At 50.4% G+C, this 18724-nt stretch overlaps 1 protein-coding gene across 1 annotated transcript in view; it reads left to right on the top strand.

Annotated features, from left to right (window-relative positions):
• The window catches only part of NXN (nucleoredoxin), a 197023-nt gene extending 182597 nt beyond the window's left edge, over positions 1-14426 (top strand). Inside the window, exons 6-8 of the mRNA XM_049782470.1 lie at positions 10853-11032; positions 12744-12868; positions 14117-14426. Coding sequence (XP_049638427.1) covers positions 10853-11032; positions 12744-12868; positions 14117-14299 — 488 coding nt within the window. The 3' untranslated portion in view covers positions 14300-14426. The remainder of the gene's footprint in view (positions 1-10852; positions 11033-12743; positions 12869-14116) is intronic.
• Positions 14427-18724: the final 4298 nt, after the last annotated feature.

The raw sequence follows: 18724 nt of genomic DNA, 5'->3' as shown, positions 1-18724 counted from the left end.
CTGATAAGACTATAAATCCAATATAGTCTTGGGTGAGAGTGATAGTACAGTGATGGTAGGGTATTTACCTTACAAGAAGCCAAACCAGATTCCACCCCCAGCATCCTTTATGATCACCTGAGCCCCACCAGGAGCAATCCCTGAGCAGAGCTAGGAGTCAATCCTGAGCACTGCCAGATTTGGTCCCAAAATAAAACAATAATGAACAAAATCCAAACAGCCCTTCAGGAGAGCAATTAGTGATATCCGGGGCCGGGCGGTGGCGCTAAAGGTAAGGTGCCTGCCTTGCCTGCGCTAGCCTTGGACGGACCGCGGTTCGATCCCCCGGTGTCCCATATGGTCCCCCAAGCCAGGAGCAACTTCTGAGCACATAGCCAGGAGTAACCCCTGAACATTACCGGGTGTGGCCCAAAAACCAAAAAAAAAAAAAAAAATTAGTGATATCCGCCACAAGTCTGTAATGCCTGTCATTTAGAAATCTTACCGGGAGTTTATGCACAAGAAAAATTTCTTTGAACAAGTGGTGAGTTCCACTGCCCCATTTTTTGTATGCTTTGTTTAACTTTTTTTTTTTTTAATCATGATTCTTTGCTTTAACCCCTAGAAAATTCAGAGCAGCACTTGTATTTTTTTAATCAATTTTACATCGTTGCCCATTTTGGCCCCAGACTTTTCTTCTCTTCCTCATTTCCCCTATGGAGGAATATTCTCATCGGTTTTTACTGGGTTGTGTCATTTATTGTACCTCACATCTTTTATTTTCAGGGGAAACGTGGGGTAGGAGTCAGCAAGATTTTGTCTCATATCCAGCTAACCACCTGTGCTCTGAAACCAGAAGGGCAACCCTTGGGGCCGGGCAGATAGCACGGAGGCAGGGCGTTTGCCTCGCAGGCAGAAGGTCGGTGGTTCAAATCCCAGCGTCCCATATGGTCCCCCGTGTCTGCCAGAATTCTGAGCATAGAGCCAGGAGGAACCCCTGAGCGCCGCTGGGTGTGGCCCATAAACAAAAAAAAAAAAAAAAGAAGGGCAGCCCAGCATGGCCCTAGAGCAGATGAGGGGAAATGGCTCAGGGAAATAGCTCTGGAGTTTGGCTGTTGGTGAGCAACTTATGAGCATTTGTTGAAGTGCCTTATGTTGGATATAGCAGATGAGCCCAGGCCCCTGAGAGTGGAGGTTGTAAAATAAATCACAAGAGTTGTGAGATAGACAAAAAAAAAAAAAAAGAGTTGTGAGATCACCCCACACTCCATATTTTTACTCCCAGGCGACAGGTCTGAAGCAGTGTAGTGGCAAAGAATTAATGAACCAAGCCAGTCAAGATAGGGTCATGTCATGATATCTCTGAGCATATCAAGCCTGAACTCTCTTTTGTTATTAACCCTTTCCCAATTCTCAGGAGGGGGAAGGTGGAGAGGCAAAAGTACCTATCTAGGTGGGCTTTTACATATCAAATGAGAGATTTAACGGAAAGAGGAAGATGGGGGAACACTTTTGTTTTGGGTCAATAGCTGGATGTCCTCTTACAGAGGTCGCCCTTCATATGGGGGTCACACTCCTGCAGGAGGGGCCAGCTTGTTGTGAGCACTCAAGGTGTTCGGGCTGTGGGCTCCCTGCTTGACCCCACATGGCTAGTATGAGGGGGGCAGCTTGCCCTCACAGCTCTAGAGGAGAGGCTTCCAGAGCCCCTTGGCCTAGCTTCACAGCTGCCTTGGCAGAGAGCGCTAGAACAGCATGATATTCAGTCCAAGTTCTGGAGGTGCTGCTGTGGTTGCAGAGGGGCGGGTGGTGCTTTCTGCAGCACACTCGCAGAGCCCAGAAGGGCAAGCTGGATCGTCTTCTGCCCACTTCTCTGGAAGCAGGGAAAGGCACTGTTCTTGCTTCTCCAGCCATCGCCCTGTAAATGTTAGATGTAGACCCACAGTTGTTAGGTGTGGCCCCACAGCCAGAGCGTGGTAACCACAACTGGGGAGGCAGAAACTCTTCTGGGCTGGCTGAGATATGCCACTCTGGCATCAGCTCTCAGGGCCTGGCATGGGAAGGGGGCGCGCCCATGTGGCCACAGACTTCAGTGCAGGGCCAGGAGAGATTCCAGAGCCAGGCAAGCTGTAGATCCACCACATGAGATGAATGAGATTTGTGTGGAAGCAGCTCTGGCCAGCCGGTGTCCCTCCTGGCTCAGCCTCACATTTGAGGCCTGCCCCATAGACCAGTCTGCTGATCTAAATCCTACCTTCCACTTCCTCAGTTTGGGGTTTTAGTTTATATTTTTGTTTGTTTGGGGCCAAACAATAGTGCTCAGAATTTATTCCTGGCTCTGTGCTCAGGGTTTACTCCTAGCAGGCTCAGGGGACCATATGGGATGCCAGAGATTGAACCAAGGTTGGCCTTGATTAAGGCAGACGCCTTCCCTGATGTACTAATGATCCAGACCTGATCTTGGGTTTACTATTTCTCCTGGACACAGGATTTTGTGCTGACTGCTTCCTAGATTGTTGTTCTCTTGAGCTTGGCCTTGGGAATTCAACCCTGCAAGTAAACCTGTCTGGCTCTGTCAAGCCAGAGATACACAAAAGAAATGTAACACAGAATTCTTCTCAAAGATGACTTAAATGAAGATCACTAAATGGAATGATTTGAGTTCAGAGCTACGGTGCTAGAAAGGCTTCTCAGGGTCTTTTGGCTCCAGAGCAGGGCATTCGAGAATAGGGTGTGGGACAGGGGAACCAGAGTATCTTATACCCTGCATCCTCCTTTCTCCTGCTCATTGGCAGAGTAATCCCTGGTTTCAACTGCTACCCTGTTTTCTTTTGTTCTTCCCGTAACCTTGCTAGCCACCAGATTCCTTGCTTTGTTAACTGTTTCTTTTCTTTCTTCCTTTTTGTTTTTTTTTTTTTTGGGGGGGTCACACCCAGCGGCGCTCAGGGGTTACTCCTGGCTCTATGCTCAGAAATCGCTCCTGGCAGTCACGGAGGACCATATGGGATGCTGGGATTCGAACCACCGTTGGTCCTGGGTCAGCTGCATGCAAGGCAAACACCCTACCACTGTGCTATCTCTCTGGCCCCTGTTTCTTTTTGTTTGGTTTGATTTTGGTTTGGGGGCCACACCTGGCAGTGCTCAAAGGTTACTCCTGGCTCTGCACTAAGAAATCATTCCTGGCATGCTTGGGAGACCATTTGGGATGCTGGGAATTGAACTCAGGTCGGCCGCATTGCGAGGTAAATGCACTACCTGCTGTATTATCACTCTGACCTTTGTTAGCAATTTCTCTTTGCCTTATCAAATGCTCAACTATTTTTCCCCATTTAAGACACACACCCCCTCCAAGAAAATCCTATCAAGGGTCAGGGAGATGGTTCTAGGGGCTCTGAGAGTATACTATACATTTTGGAACCCTAGGTTTGATCCCTGATGCTAGGAGCCTCATCACCTAGCAGGAGTAGCCCCTGAGGCTTGCCACCTCCCAAGAATGTAAAGTAAATGCCATCACCTCCTAAAGCTGCCATCCTAGTCTGCTCAGGCTGCTACAACAAGTGCCACAAACGGTGAGCTCTAATAGCAGGATTCATTTCTCACAGTTATGGGGGCCAATAAGTTCAAGTACAGGGTGCCAGCTAACTGTTTCCTAGAGGGCTCCAGCTGGTGAAAGTCTGTCTGCCTTCCTACTGTGCTCTCACATGGGGAGTGGTCAGAGAGACATACAGAGAAACAGAGAATCCTAGTGTCTTTCCGGGGGACTTGAGATAGTACAGCAGGCAGAGTGCTTGCCTTGCACAAGACTGACACAGATTTGATCTCCAGCACCCCCCTGAGCCCACCTGGAGATATTTCTGAGTATAGGCAGTCAGGAGTAAGACCTGAGCTGGGTGCAGCCCCCAAAACAAAATCAAACCAATTCATCAAACAGTTTGTTTCTTTTGTTTGTTTGATTGAGATCAGTGTTCTATTGCTGATTTTTCCTGGCCTCTTCTCCTCCTCTTCAAGGGCACCAGCCCCAGCTCTGTGGGTTTAAGACCCCATTATGACCAGACTTCCTTAATCACCACCTCCACATTCTCATCTCCAAAAATATTGGGTGTCAGGAAGCCAGCATTTACATTTAGTTGAGAATTGCTGGTGGAATCTCCCTGCCCCCAGACCTCCTGAACACAGCTTGGGAACACCCTCGCCCCTTCCAAAAAAAAAGAAAAGAAAAGAAAAATAAATTGATGGCAGAGGCCAGAAAGAGAATTTAAGGGAATTCATGGTTTGCACTTAACTAACTCCAGTTTGCTCCCTAGAACCACATATGGCCCATCAAGTACTGACAGAAGGAGTCCCTGCAGGAGTAACCATGGGCATTGTTAGGTGTGGTCAAAAAAAAACAAAACAAGGGGCCGGTGTGGTGGTGCTAGAGGTAAGGTGCCTGCCTTGCCTGCGCTAGCCTAGGACGGACCGCGGTTCGATCCCCCGGTGTCCCATATGGTCCCCCACGCCAGGATCGACTTCTGAGCGCATATCCAGAGTAACCCCTGAGTGTCACCGGGTGTGGCCCAAAAAGACCAAAAACAAAACAAAACAAAAAAAACATTGGGCCTGAGTGATAGCACAGCGGGTAGGGTGTTTGCCTTGCATGCTATGGACCTGGGTTTGATCCCCAGCTTCCCATATGGTCTCCCAAGCCTGGTAGGGAGCCAGGAGTAATACCTGAGCACAGCTGGGTATGGCCCAAAAACTAAAACAAAGAAAGATTTAAAAAAATATGGTTTTCAGAGACTAAAGAATGTTTCAGGCAGAGGGAAGAACTGGTGTAAATCTCAGGCATACAAACACCAAACTTGTATGCACATGCATGAACCAATTTATCGGTTCCTCCTGGGTATCCTACAGTATCAAATTAAATTTTGATACTATCTCCTTAGAGTTTGTGTTTGATTTCCCAGATCCAGAACTCAGTCCCTCTGCTCCTCTCTCCCCTGTCTCTTGCCTTCAACATGGATCACAGGTCACAGACTGATTATAAATTAGGGTCTTCCATGACCCCCCTCAGGCCCAATAATCTGAACTTAGGAGCAGAGTCGTTTTTAAGGCTAAAACTCAAGAAGAGCTGATTGAAAAGATGCGAAAGTCAAGCTACATGGAGGGGGTACACCCCAGCACCACATGTCAGCACCAAACTGAACCTCACAGTCTAGGGGGTTATAGACATCTCCCTTTATAAAATCACTGAAATCATTGGCCATTGGTGATTAACTCAGCCTTAAGCCCCCACTTACCTTCCTTCCTCGGGGGTTGGTGGGTCTGGTTAAAAGTTCCCACCTTCTGGGCCCGGAGAGATAGCACAGCGGCGTTTGCCTTGCAAGCAGCCAATCCAGCACCAAAGGTGATTGGTTCGAATCCCGGTGTCCCATATGGTCCCCCGTGCCTGCCAGGAGCTATTTCTGAGCAGACAGCCAGGAGTAACCCCTGAGCACCGCCGGGTGTGACCCAAAAACCAAAACAAACAAAAAATGTTCCCATCTTCTGATCCTGCTTTTGTTTTGGGCCATGTCTGGTGGTGCAGAGCTGACTTCTGGCTCTATGCTCAGGGGTTACTCTTGTCAGTGCCCAGGGGACCATATGGAGTGCCAAGTGATCAAACTCCAGTTGGCCACATGCAAGACAAATGCCTTACCTGCTGTGCTGTCTCTCCGGCTTCTAGTCCTGCTTATCTGACCACTAACTTCAGAAATTACTGAGAGGCATCAGCCACTGTTCTCTTACTAACATACATGAATACCTAACACCTCATTAACATACATGATGTCTATAATTTCATTAGCATATCTGGATACCTATAATCTCATTAGCAAACAGATACCCATCATCTCATTAGTATACAGACTAATAAAGATGAAGATCTTCATTTTAGATGAATATCATGTGTTGGGAGTCCAGCCTCTCCGGGTCACTCCCCATCTGTAGTCACTGCATGGTCAGTTAGTGCTGTGGTTGGCCTTTCCAATATGTGTCCTGGCTCTCACTTACCTGGACACATTCTGATCCAGGTGTATTCACACAGAGCCAAGAGAACCCCTCCACCCTGCCTTCCAGTGAGTGATATCTGGGTGTGCTGGGCCACACTGGGACTAGATGGAAATGGGGAGTGTTCCAAAACCACACAGTCCTCCTAGCAGCTGCGATCTGGGCTTGAAGTTGGCTGTGCTCTAGGAGCTAAAGGTCTGGCCTGTGGGCTGAAATTTCCTGGGAGTTTAGAATCTTAGGTTGAGGCCCTTAACATTCAACCAAGCCTTTCACAGATTAACTGACTGCTTTGTGCTCAGGGCCAGCCAGGCCAAAAGTGGGGGTTGGATGGGGCCGGAGCGGTGGCACACAGTAGGGTGTTTGCCTTGCATGTAGCTGACGTAGGGCAGACCGAGGTTCAATCCCCCAGTGTCCCATATGGTCCCCCAAGCCAGGAGCAATTTCTGAGCTCAGAGCCAGTAGTAACTCCTGAGAGTCACAGGGTGTGGCCCCCCCCAAAAAAGTGGGGTTGGAGAGAGTACAGTGGAAAGGATGCTTGCTTTGGATGTGGCTGGCCTGGGTTCAATCCCTGATACTCCATATGGTCCCTTGATCCGACCAAGGATCTGAACACAGACCCAGAAGTAAGACCTGAGAGTCACTGGTTGTGGAAACCCCCTCAAAAAAACAAGCGTGGCTCCTGGGAAGGGGTGCCCTTGAGTGTCACATACTGACCAAGGCTGTTAACCAGCAGCCTTTGCAATATCTGATAGCTTCCCTTTGTCTTAGGGGAAGAGTGGGTTCTCTGGAGTGGAGGCCTCCTCACCCTGCTTGCAAAGGAGGAATTCATTTAAGCTGTTTTAAAATGCTATTCTCAGAAAAGGGTTTAGACACACTTGGCCAAAGGCAAATCCCATTAGCAATTATCTGACTAATCCCGGCTGTCAGAGAACACTATGTTCTGTGCAGAGGGGCTTCAAGCCCTTTCTCCTGGGTAGGGGCCCACGCAGGTTTTGTTTCTCCTCTCCATCACCCCTAACCTTTGTGGGAGGTCCAGAATGGACAGAGCCTGGCTAGCTAGGATGGAGGGCGTTAGCCCTGGTCTGGTGCAGCAGGCTGCTGAGTGGCCTTTGCTCTCCCAACTTGTTTGTCTTCATTTTCTCCTGCCCTCTTGCTGTTTCCCAGCCTTCTGCAGTTTCTTTTTCTCTTCCCTTTCCTGCCCTCTTCCCAACTTTGCCTTCCTTTGCTCTCTTCCCTGTCTCTCACAAAAAAATGAATTAGAGGCAGGATCTATCCATGTCAGAGAAAAGTGAAACACTCCATAGGATGAGGGAGTCCATGTCTTTTGTTGGCACATCCTAGGATTTGTCACCTGGGGAGGATCAGCCAGGTCACCACAGGACCTTCTAAGCAACTTTGGCATTCAGCTTTGTCATGTTTTGAAAGCAGGAAGGGAACAAGGGAGAGGCCACAGGACAGCTGCACTCGCCTGTGTGGTCACCACCAAGAACTGACATTTATGCTTCAGATATTTGAGAGAAAGACACAAACGAGAGTGATAACAGACAAAAGGGAGGCTCCATGCTCCCAGCAGAGCCTTCTCTGAGTGTGTCCCGGGGGAGCCTCAAACATGTTCTGAGCTATCGTCGCAGCCTACGTTCCTGTTTGTGCTGCCTGCAAGTGAATCTATGAATAATACATGGTGCCGGGCATGCTTCTGAGAAAGTGCCAGAATAGCCTTCTGCAGCCTCCTTTCCTCACTTCACATTAGGCTTGCAAGATTGACCCCAGGTGATATTTCTGTCTGGTTCGTTTACTTCCAGTGCTGAAGTTTATTTATCTGATGGCTGGTGGGTTCTTGGTCTTTTGGTTCTTTTTGTTTCACAGAAATGGGGCATCTGACACGTGGAGCACACAGAGTTTTCAACCAGGTCTAGTCAGCCTAAACCATCCTTTGGTCTCTGTAGGACTGCTTTGAGTTTCGTCACCCAGACCAGCTGGCTGCCTACTTCCTTTCCTCCTTCCATGCTTTCAGTGAGGGAAAGTGGGAAGGGGGAACAAATGCCAGAGAGGGAGGCATGGAGAGGTGATGAAGAGGATGGTGGTTGACAGAGTCACGGATGGTTGACATTCAGCACCCTCCCCACTAGCCCCCTGGCCCTTTGGTTCTGGATTTTTATTTCATGTGAAGCCATTTTTTCATAACACCATGACAGAAACTGATCTATACATATGTCTGCTCCGACCTACATTCCTGCCTCACATGCACAACTGTTTTCACTTTCCGGAGTGCCTCTTGGCTCTGTCCACACGCACATACTTACACCAAGTTGTCATTGTGCACACAGCGCCACTCGAGGCTCTGCTGTCTGTTCAACTGAGGGCTATAGACTGGTCATCCTGCATTCGCACGGGACCTGCTCTGCTCCTCCCAAGTCTAACCAATTCCAGTTACTGGGATGTCATTGTTTCCAGCTCTCCCATATTGCTACATACAGTAAAGGCACGTCCTCTGTGTTCTGCCAAGCCACTCTCTACTGCCCAGGCTGCTTGCAAACAGTGCCACATCTCTTCTTCAACCTACCACCCCTTCTTTAACTCATCTGCTCCTGACTACAAGGAAGGCCATCAGGGCTGGACTTATAGTACAGTAGATATGGTGTTTCTCTTGCATGCGACTAACCTGGGTTTGATTGCCGGTATCCCATATGGTCTCCTGCCTGCCAGGAATGATTGAGTGCAGAACCAGGAGCATTGCCATTTGTGGCTACACCCCACCCCCACCCCCAAGAAGGGAGTTCTTAGAGTAGACCTCAGTGTAGAGCAGAGACCCAGTCAAAAAGCATTTCCTGCTAGTCATCTGGTTCATTCCTCACCAAAAGGGAAATTGATCAGTGTCTGTAGTGGGCATTTGTGGAGTAACCACTGGACCTTACTTGGGTTCTCCCCATGTTTCCCTGCTATCTTCCCAAAGCGAGAGGAACAGCATGGGCATCATGTTCAAGAAATGCAACAAGGAGAAATGTTGTTCTGTTCACTCGAAGTGTTCTCTGGTGTTCACTACATTACACCACGCACTCTCCAGTACAGGGTCTACTAAAACAGGGCCTTCCCCCACACCAGAGCTTCCCCAACACTTAGACTGGAACCCTCCTCCCCCTGCTGGACACCACCCCAACTTGGCCATTCACAGCTTGATGACCTTTTGGTTTGGTTTGGTTTTGAGGCCACACCTGGTAACATTCAGGGGTTACTCCTGGCTCTGAGCTCAGGAATCACTCTTGGCCAGCTCAAGGAACTATATGGGATATTGGAGATGGAACCCAAGTGGGCCGTGTGCAAGGCAAACACCTACCTGTTTTGCTATCACTCTGGCCCCAGCTTGATGACCTTTTTGCATGACTGGAGAAAAAAGTGCTTCTCACCTAGGCCCTGAGAGGCCCACATTGTTCAGGTTCCTTTCCAACTGCATACAGGGACACCCAGGCTTTCCCCAAAGCCACACACATACGTCATTAGCTAGGGCTCTTAGAAAGGAGCATTTCTGCCCAGAGCACCACACCCATTAGGGTCTAGGGATTTTCAGCGTATAGGAGGGCTAGAAGTTGTCCCTGGAAACAAACAGCTGAAACCCTCCATGCTATCTGGTCCCCATCGGCCCCCGGGTCCAACTTCTCTCGCTTTCTCTGTCCTTTGTGCTTGCTCGTGCCACACAGATTGTCAGTGTCCCAGTCTGGGTTCCCCACAGGCCTGCCACCACATCCAGATACAACAGTGATGGGGGCCGGGCGGTGGCACTGAAGGTAAGGTGCCTGCCTTGCCTGCGCTAGCCTTGGATGGACCGCGGTTCGATCCCCCGTGTCCCATATGGTCCCCCAAGCCAGGAGCAACTTCTGAGCACATAGCCAGGAGTAACCCCTGAGCGTTACCGGGTGTGGCCCAAAAACCAAAAAAAAAAAAAAAAAAACAACAGTGATGGGCCCTACTGTTGCATAGTGTGGCAGCTACCAGCTTCCAGAACACACCAACTCCTGCCAACCTCCACTCAAAGAACTTGACCAGAACACTATGGCAAAAAGGGGCAAGCTGGTCTGTCCCAGGCCCAGCCTTTCTCAAGACGGCAACTAAAGTCAAGCCCTTGGATGGATCATCTTTGACATGGGCCTTGATCTTAGGGGCATGACCTGCAACTGTGTGGCAGAAGTGAGAAGGGATGACAATGCCCAAAATAGCCCAGAGGACCCAGCTGTGCTGTGAGCTCTTAGGTGGACAGCACCCTGAAGCCATTTCTCTCTGGCTCTGTCCCTGATTCCAGCCACTTTTTATAAGGTCTGTGAAGGTGACAGATTTGGTTTTCCCTTTAAGGTAGGCCCACCATGCTAGGCAGAGGGATAGTACAGTAGGTAGGGCATTTGCCTTGCATGTGTCTGACCTAGGTTCAATTCCCTGTATCCCATATGGGGCCCCAAACCTACCAGGAGTGATCCTTAATAAAGAACTATAGGCTTCGCCATGTACAAAAGCTCCACAACCAAGGTGCTATGCTGTGCAGTGGCATGCCTGGTATATGGGTGAGAGCAGGTGTTTGCACCCTCCCTCCTGCTCCAGGAATCCCTTTAGGATGCCCCTTTACCAGGCATTTCTGAATGTCTGGCTCATGTGCTCTGTCTTAAACACTTGGCCTTGTTTTTTCCTTGCTGGATGAGGTATAACTGCAACCCAGGAGGTGAGGAGCCTCCTCCCACTTACCTCCACTTATCCCTGTAGAGCCCTGAGCTGGAGGAAGCTGTGCTCCCTGCAGGAGTCTGTGGGGCAGGGGGCCCAGGGTTCTGGTACAGTGGGAGGCCCACTCATGCTCCTTCTCTTGCAGGCATCCCCACCCTCATCGTGCTGGATCCTCAGGGGGAGGTGATCACGCGGCAGGGCCGGGTGGAGGTGCTCAATGATGAGGACTGCCGAGAGTTCCCCTGGCACCCCAAGCCTGTGCTGGAGCTCTCTGACTCCAACGCTGCGCAGCTCAACGAGGGCCCCTGCCTTGTCCTCTTCGTTGGTAAGATACTAGTGGGGGTGACCTGTAGTGTCTCTGAAAAGGGACAAAGGAAGCCTGGGTGTCTGTTCTCATAGGCACCCTTGAGTTATTCATGACTAGGCCCTGCCAGAGAGTCTTAGGGATCCAGTCAGGCCTTTGTTTGGAGGAAAGAGGTGCTGGACACCTGACTGAGACTTTCCCTGCTGCTTCTTCTTTTGTGCTCTTTCAACAGCCCAGGGCTGCAGCAGGCCCTGTCCTTGTACCTGCCTGCCCCTTGCATCTTACCCAGTAACTCACCTGGGATAGGAAGGCTCTATTCCTGCTGATGCCAGTCACTTGACCTTTGTGCCAATCCAACTCAGAAGGGTTTGGGGACTCAGATCCTGGATGGAGTGCTGCCATTCCCTCCGCATGCAGCAGCCTACTCCACTCTCTGGGAATTGGCTTAGGTTCCCCAGGAAGGGTGCCAATAGGACACATGCATGGGAAGGGGTGTTTGTTGCGGTGCCACTACTCAGAACTTCACACATGGAAAATGGGTGCTCTGACCCTGAGCAGAGTGTCCCATCTCAAAAGAATTTTCGGATTTTTGTTTGTTTTTGTTTTCAGGCCTCACCCAGAAATGTTCAGGGCTTACTTTGGCTCTGTATTCAGACTTTGCAGGCTTGTGGAATCATATAGGGTGCATGGGATTGAACCCAAGGCAGTTCTGTGCAAAGCAAATGCCTGACCTGCTATACTATCACTCTGCCTGAACTGCCTGAATTTTTTCTTATATATCTTTATTTAAACACCATGATTACAAACATGATTATAGTTGTATCTGAATTTTTTTTATGACACACTCAGCAGTGCTCAGAAGTTACTGCTGGCTCTGTGATCAGGAATTATTCCTGACAAGCTTGGGGGACTATATGGGATGCAGGGGATCGAACCTTCATTTGCTGTGTACAAAATAGTCTCCCCACTGTACTATCACTCTGCACCCCCCTCAAAGATTTAAGCAGCCAGACCTACTTGTTGGGCCTGTGCTTGGAGGAGGGGTTTCTGGGAAGCAAATCTGAACTAGCTACTGTTGGGACTCTCCCTGGTATGAGCAGGGCCCAAGCCCCCAGTATTACAGAACTATCCGATGTATTTGTGTTTCCACACCCAGCAGTGTGGCCCTGCTGGGCAGTATCTCGCCTGATCTTCGGCCTTGGGGAACCTCTTCATCTGGTTACAGTGTCAGCAGTAGTGAGACTATGCCCTGGGGTGCAGTTGTCCCAAGCTAAGGCAAGAGGACCAAGAGAGCTGGCAGGCTGGGAGCCTGGTCCTGTTTTCTTGGTCAGCCTACCTCTCCCCTTGTCAGACCAGTTGCCAGTTCAGGGTCCAAGGGCCTCCTGGTGCCTCTAGAGCTGCATAAGTCAGGAGATATCAGCTCATGGCATCTTGGTCTGTGATCGAGAGAAAAGCTTCCAGTAGCCTTAGATTCTGGTTTAAGGAAAGGTCAACTTCCAGGGTTCAATTGTGGAGAGTGGTGAAGTGGGTGGAGGGCGTGTGATTTGGCAGATCCAGCATTGGTGAAGGTTGTGCCTGGCCAGGAGGCCAGGCAGTGCCCACCAGCTCCTTTCCACCATGGGGTCTTACTGGGGTGGCTGCAGGCCCTGGGCTGAGCTCCTATAGGGAGAACCATGCTGACTCTTCTTTGATACCCCTCTCTCCCTCTCCCTCCATAATATCCAACCCATAGATTCAGAGGATGATGGCGAGTCGGAGGCAGCCAAGCAGCTGATCCAGCCAATAGCTGAGAAGATCATCGCCAAATACAAGGCCAAAGAGGAGGAGGCTCCGCTCCTGTTCTTTGTGGCCGGGGAGGTGAGAGCTGCCTCTGCTGACCCTTGGGGAGATATGAAGGAACTCTGTGCTTCTGAGAGAGGCCGCAAATATATGTGGCACAAAGCCCCACAGATAGTACTGGGCATGGCTCAAAGCCTCTGGTCACAAGCTCAAATCCCCAGCTCCACTGTCTGCAGCCAGGTGTGTGAGCACCATAGAAAAAGTGTGCTCCCCAGTGAACTCCACAGCCAGGCTTGCACGCCCACCCCTGATTATCACAGCAAGGCGGGGAGCTGGCTCCAAGACCTGGAGCACCCGGTGCCTTGCAAGATGAAGTCAGAGAGTCCAACACCCCACTGCATGTTTATGGGGGAGGCCATCAGTGGGACCTCCACAAACACAAGCCCTTATGGAAAGGGCTTTTTGTCTCAGAACCTCTTGTACCCTGCATCCTTTCTCAGCAGCAAGCCAGGCCTCTTCACTCAACACAGACACTCAGGGGTGGTGTGGAGCCCATTTTCTGTGACCTACCAGATAGGCTACAAAAGAACATCATATGGGTGCACCTGGCCACCTTTTCTCCCTGTCTCCAGATCTGTTTGCCTTTGTGCTTGAAGAGACTCTGAGAAAGTGGTCTGAAAGTGAAAGTCTCTGGGAATAGCTGATGCCTCCGGTGCTTCCTGACTCTGCTGTGCTTCCTGGCTCCTCAGCTCCTAAAGCCCAGGGTGGAGGCAGGGCTAGTGGACTAGCATCTGTTTAGAATATTCTGGATTGAAGTCCTTGATTGGCCTCTGATAAGCCACTACGGAGCAACAGATTACTGAGCTGTGAGGGCAAAAGTCAGTAGAGAAAAAATAAAGTCAATAGAGATATTACAGGGGTTTAAGGTTGCACGCAGCTGACTCTAGTTCAAGCCCTTATACCCTATATGGTCCCCTGAGCCCCACCTGAAGTTATCGATGAATGCAGAGCCAGGAGTAAGTCCTGAGCAGAGTCAGGTATGACTCCAAAACTACAAAAGGTGGGAGTCAGAGGTCCCACAGTCTCTCCACCAGGGGCCTCGTTTGGATTTCTTTCCTGCTGGTCTGGTAACTTAGAAGGGACACCGATAGGAATTTAGGAACCTGATCCTGCTTGTCCAAGGCAGGGCCACGTCTAAACTTGACTCTGAGCTGCTGCCCAAAAGGCAGAGGGAGTGGAAGGGAGGCACCTGCTCACTGCAGGCCATGGGGGCCACACGGTCAAAGCCCCTGAGCCCTGACCATTCTCTCCCATCCGTGTTTCCAGGATGACATGACCGACTCCCTGCGGGACTACACCAACCTGCCTGAGGCCGCGCCACTCCTCACCATCCTGGACATGTCTGCCCGGGCCAAGTATGTGATGGATGTGGAGGAGATCACGCCTGCCGTCGTGGAGGCCTTTGTGAATGACTTCCTAGCAGAAAAGCTCAAACCTGAGCCCATCTAGGGCCACTCTGGTCTCCCAAGCACTATTTAAAACTCGGTCTCCTCCCTCTTCTCCCCTCTGCCCCCTTCCCTCCACCCTGGGCCTTTTCCAGCGTGTGCTGAATCACACAGCCCAAGTGTCCAACTTCTCTGCGGTGCCTTGTTCTCTGCATTAATTCCTCAGCTAGCACCCCTGGGGTGCACCTTTTCTGAACAGCAGAAGAACCCCCATGTTTGGAGATTCTGCTTGGGATTCAGGGGGCTCCCAGAATTGGGCCTGCATTACTTTGTCATGCCCTGGTGCTCTGGCTCGGCCTCAGGTGGCAGCGGGCTGGTGGCTCAAGACCCACCTATGGTGCACGGCCTGTGAGGGGAGCTAGGAAAGGGCCACAGCAGTGACAGGCCCCGTGGAGAAGAGTCTTTCCTCGGTTTCCTTGGTGACGGATCGGTTCCTGGCCTGAGCTGGGGCTCCACGTCTCCAGGGAAGCGTGTGCTCTTCTGGGGAGAAACGGAGCCTCTGGCCACAGTCCATCTGGGAACTTGCTGAACTCCTGCCCATGAGTTTCTCATTCCCGACACCTCCTTTTCTTCCTTGTTCATGATCTTCTCCAAGTTTCTGTCTACTCATATGAACAGCCCCTACAACCTTGGAATTTTTGTCAATAAATTCTTCTCTCTGGTCATCTCCCCAAGAAGAGGCGCTCACCCCGGTTCTTAGAGGAGCAACACCTGCCTGCATCCTCTGACATGCCGGCTTCTGCTTTAGACTCATGGAGTCTGGAGCTCTATGGAGGTGCCTGCATCCACCTTTGGTATCCTGGTGGCCCCTTCTCTTATCAAAACAGAACAAAAAGAGAGTAGGTATGAGCAGTAGCCCTCTGAGGGTGCAAGCTCCTGTCCACTCTTCCAGGCCTGGGACTGCCACTACTACTTAGGCAGTGCTGCCCCCAAAAGGATCAGAGCAGCAGCAGTTTGAGGACCAGGGGAGCAGGCTTTGCCTCTGCCCATCCATCAGGCACCAGGTTGTTTCAGACCCTATGAGGTCTTGCCCATGGCTCCTCTTCTCTGGGAAGCCTGCAGGGTCCCCTGGGGGGTGGGAGTGAGGCCCACCTTGCCTCCTTCCTCTGCTGGCCAAAGGTAAGGTCTCTTCACAGTTGACTTTCAAGGCCCAGTAATAGTCACTCTCAGTCACTGTAACCCCAAATCAGGTCTTCAGTGCGATGATTCTCCTCCAGTCAGTCCAAAGCAGAACAAACTATTAGCCACAACTGCCAACCAGATCCTTGGCCCAGCATGATCCCCTTTTATTCTTTCTTTGGTTTGGGGCCACACTTGGCAGTGTTCAGGGCTTACTCCTGGCTCTGTTCTCAGATCACTTCTACCCTTGATTTTAGCCAAATGGTTGAGAAGAAATCAGATCACTTCTGAAGGGACTGAGGGGACCTATGGGATGTCCAGGATCAAACTCGATTCAGCTGCATGCAAGACAAGTGTCCTAACTGTACTATCACTCTGGCCTCCCTAGTTCCCCTTTTAGAATTGGAGTTTAGGGGTGGGACTGACAGCAACAGGGTGTTTGCCTTGCACACAGCTGCCCAGGACGGATACAGGTTTGAATCCCGGCATCCTGTATGGTCCCAGGTCTGCCAAGAGCGATTTCTGAGTGTAGAGCCAGGAGTAACCTCTTAGCGCAGCCAGGTGTGACCCAAACCCACCCCCCAAAAGAAAGAATTGGAGTTTAGGTTAATTAACAGAAAAGAAGGCCAGACTATTATATTGACTTGAACAGGTCCTACTTAGGTTTGATCCTTGACATCCTATATGGTTCCTGAGTCCTGCCAGGAGTGATCCCTGAGAAGAGGCAGTAGACCCTGAGTACTGTTAAGTGTGGCTGCCCGCCCCCAAATAAAAACGAAAACAGTAAAAAAAAAAAAAAGGGGGGGGTTTACTAGAAAGAATCTCTAAGCAATGTTCCAACCGTGGCTCTCTCTGACATTATTTCCCTTGTCCTATCATATTATCCCCAGTTTTGTGTCTCAGCCTTCCTCAGCTACACAATTTTCAGCTGGGTAGGAGGCTGGATAAGAAACACGTTTTAGAAGTGTACAGGCAAACCTCAGAGTGTGAGTTCAGACCAGCACAATAAAGTGAGGGACACGGTAAAGTGAGTCAGTTGGCAGCCCCTAGGAAAATTGTTACCCTTTATTGTGGGCAAGTAAGTTGCAGCGGCCTTGACCCACGGAATCCGTCCCTCTTGTAACAGAAGACATAGGGCGAGCAGATGGGTGGAAGGAAAGGTGGCACCAAGGACCTTGCTAAAAGCAAGGCTGCCACGAACCTTTGGTTTTTTTTTTTGAAAACCCCCACAGTTGTGGAACACGATGAAGCCACTCAACTTGTGTAGTGGTGACTGGGAGCAAATGGTTGCGGGTGGAGAGAGGATCAAAGTCTGCCCCGGGGGTGCCAGAGACCACAGGTTTCTGATGCCGACCAAGTGGGTGGCTTCTTAATTCCCACTAAGCAGCTCCCACATACCCTAAAGTTCTGTCACTAATTGAAAGCAGGTTAAAACACCAGCTGTGACACACTCGAGGGCTTCCACCAGTAGTAAGGAGAGTGGGTCCTGCAGGGTGCCACAGGATGGTGGGTGTAAAAGTGCCACCCCGTGTTCTGGTTCTGCAAGCCCATGTGGACGTCCAGGTTTGACTATGCCCGTATTTGCTACAGAGCACACATATCCCAGCACAGCAAGCAAGATAGCTCTCACGCGTACTGGGGACAGACATGGGCCAGGGAAATGCTGTTTCCAGGGGGAGGCACCGCCTACCTGTCCTGGAATCAGCATCTCCTACTCACTGAGAGCCAGCACCACATTCTCAGCTTCAGCCCAGCTTCAAGTGTAATTTTCAGCCAGACTTTGTTTTTTCCTGTTGCCTAATTAAAGACACAAAAAAAGCTGTTTTCCTGCTGCCTCGTTCCCAGGCAGAGGGTGGGGTTCAGCAGCGATATGTAGCGAGCGGGCTGTGGCAGAGAAGACTGAACAGCCTGCTGAGGAGACTTCTGCCAGTGTTGGGAGAACATGCTACATGAGCACAAATCTGGGACCTGTGCCTGGGTTGGGGCTAGCACCCCACCAGCCCCACTTCCTGGAAGGACCAGCTCTTCACTACGCAGCCCAGCCTGGTGTCGCTGACAGGGAGCTCAGCACTCAGGAGAGCTGCCATTGTCCCTCAACAGTTAGTTGTGGAGGTGAACACCCTCCTGCTGTGGGCAACAGCACCCCCTGGTCTGCTCTAAGCAGGAGGCTCCAGACACTTTTGGAAGAACAAGTGGCCTCCGTGAGGGGTGAAGCATTGTCCAATTAGAGGCTTGCAAATAGGAAAGTTTCACATGGGATCTGCTTTAGAGCTGAGATTTATGATGAGATGGGACATTAGGATGTCTTGGTTTTAATCTTTAAAGGTGAAAGAATGAAGATCAAAGAATTAACACCTTGATGTTTGGGAAAATTTTCCAAGCAGCATTCTCAAATTCAGGAAGAACCTGTAGCGAGGGACTGTGGACTCTTTAAATAATGTGCGGGGATGGGGTGGGAATTTGTGGTGTTACAACAGGTAGGGTGCTTGCTAACCAGATTTGATTTCCAGCAGCCATCAGGAATGATTCTTGAGAACTAAGCCAGGAGTAAGTCCTGAACACTACAAGGTGTGGCTCAAAACCCAAAAGGAGCCAGAGTGGTAGCACAGCAGGTAGGTATTTACCTTGCACACAGCTGACTCAGGTTCAATCCCCGACATTCCATATGGCATCCCATCCTCAAGCCTACCAGTAGTAATTTCTGAGTGCAGAGCTTCAGTTTAGTTTCTCAACACTGCCAGGCACAAATAAATAAATAAAAATTGGGGGGTTCATACCTAATGGTATTTAGGGGATTTCAAGAGCCGGGATGAAAGCCAGGCCTCACACATGCTAGCCACATGTGCTATCACTAAGCCACATCCCCAGCCTTTAATTTTTCATAAATAACCAGTCCAGGGGCCAGAGAGAGAGCACAGTGGTAGGGCATTTGTCTTGCACACAGCCAATCCAGGACAGATGGTGGTTCAATTCCCGGCATTCCCTATGGTCCCCCGTGCCTACTGGAGCAATTTCTGAGCACAGAGCCAGGAGTAACCCCTGAGCGCTGCAATTGTGACACCCCACCCCCCAGAGGAGCTGGAGAGATAGTTTAGAGGTTAAGGCTCTTCTCTTGCATGGGGCCAATGCTGCTACTTTGATTGCTGGAACTGCATATGATCCCCTGAGTACAGAACCCAGAATATGAATCCAATTCTTTACCTCTCAAATAAAAAAAGGGGGGGGGGCCAGAGAGACAGGATGGAGGTAAGGTGTTTGCCTTTCATGCAGAGAAGGTCATCGGTTAGAATCCAGGCATCCCATATGGTCT

This window comes from Suncus etruscus, chromosome 1 (assembly GCF_024139225.1).
Source record: "Suncus etruscus isolate mSunEtr1 chromosome 1, mSunEtr1.pri.cur, whole genome shotgun sequence".
NCBI lineage: Eukaryota > Metazoa > Chordata > Mammalia > Eulipotyphla > Soricidae > Suncus > Suncus etruscus.
This window is presented reverse-complemented; position numbering and strand designations above follow the sequence as displayed.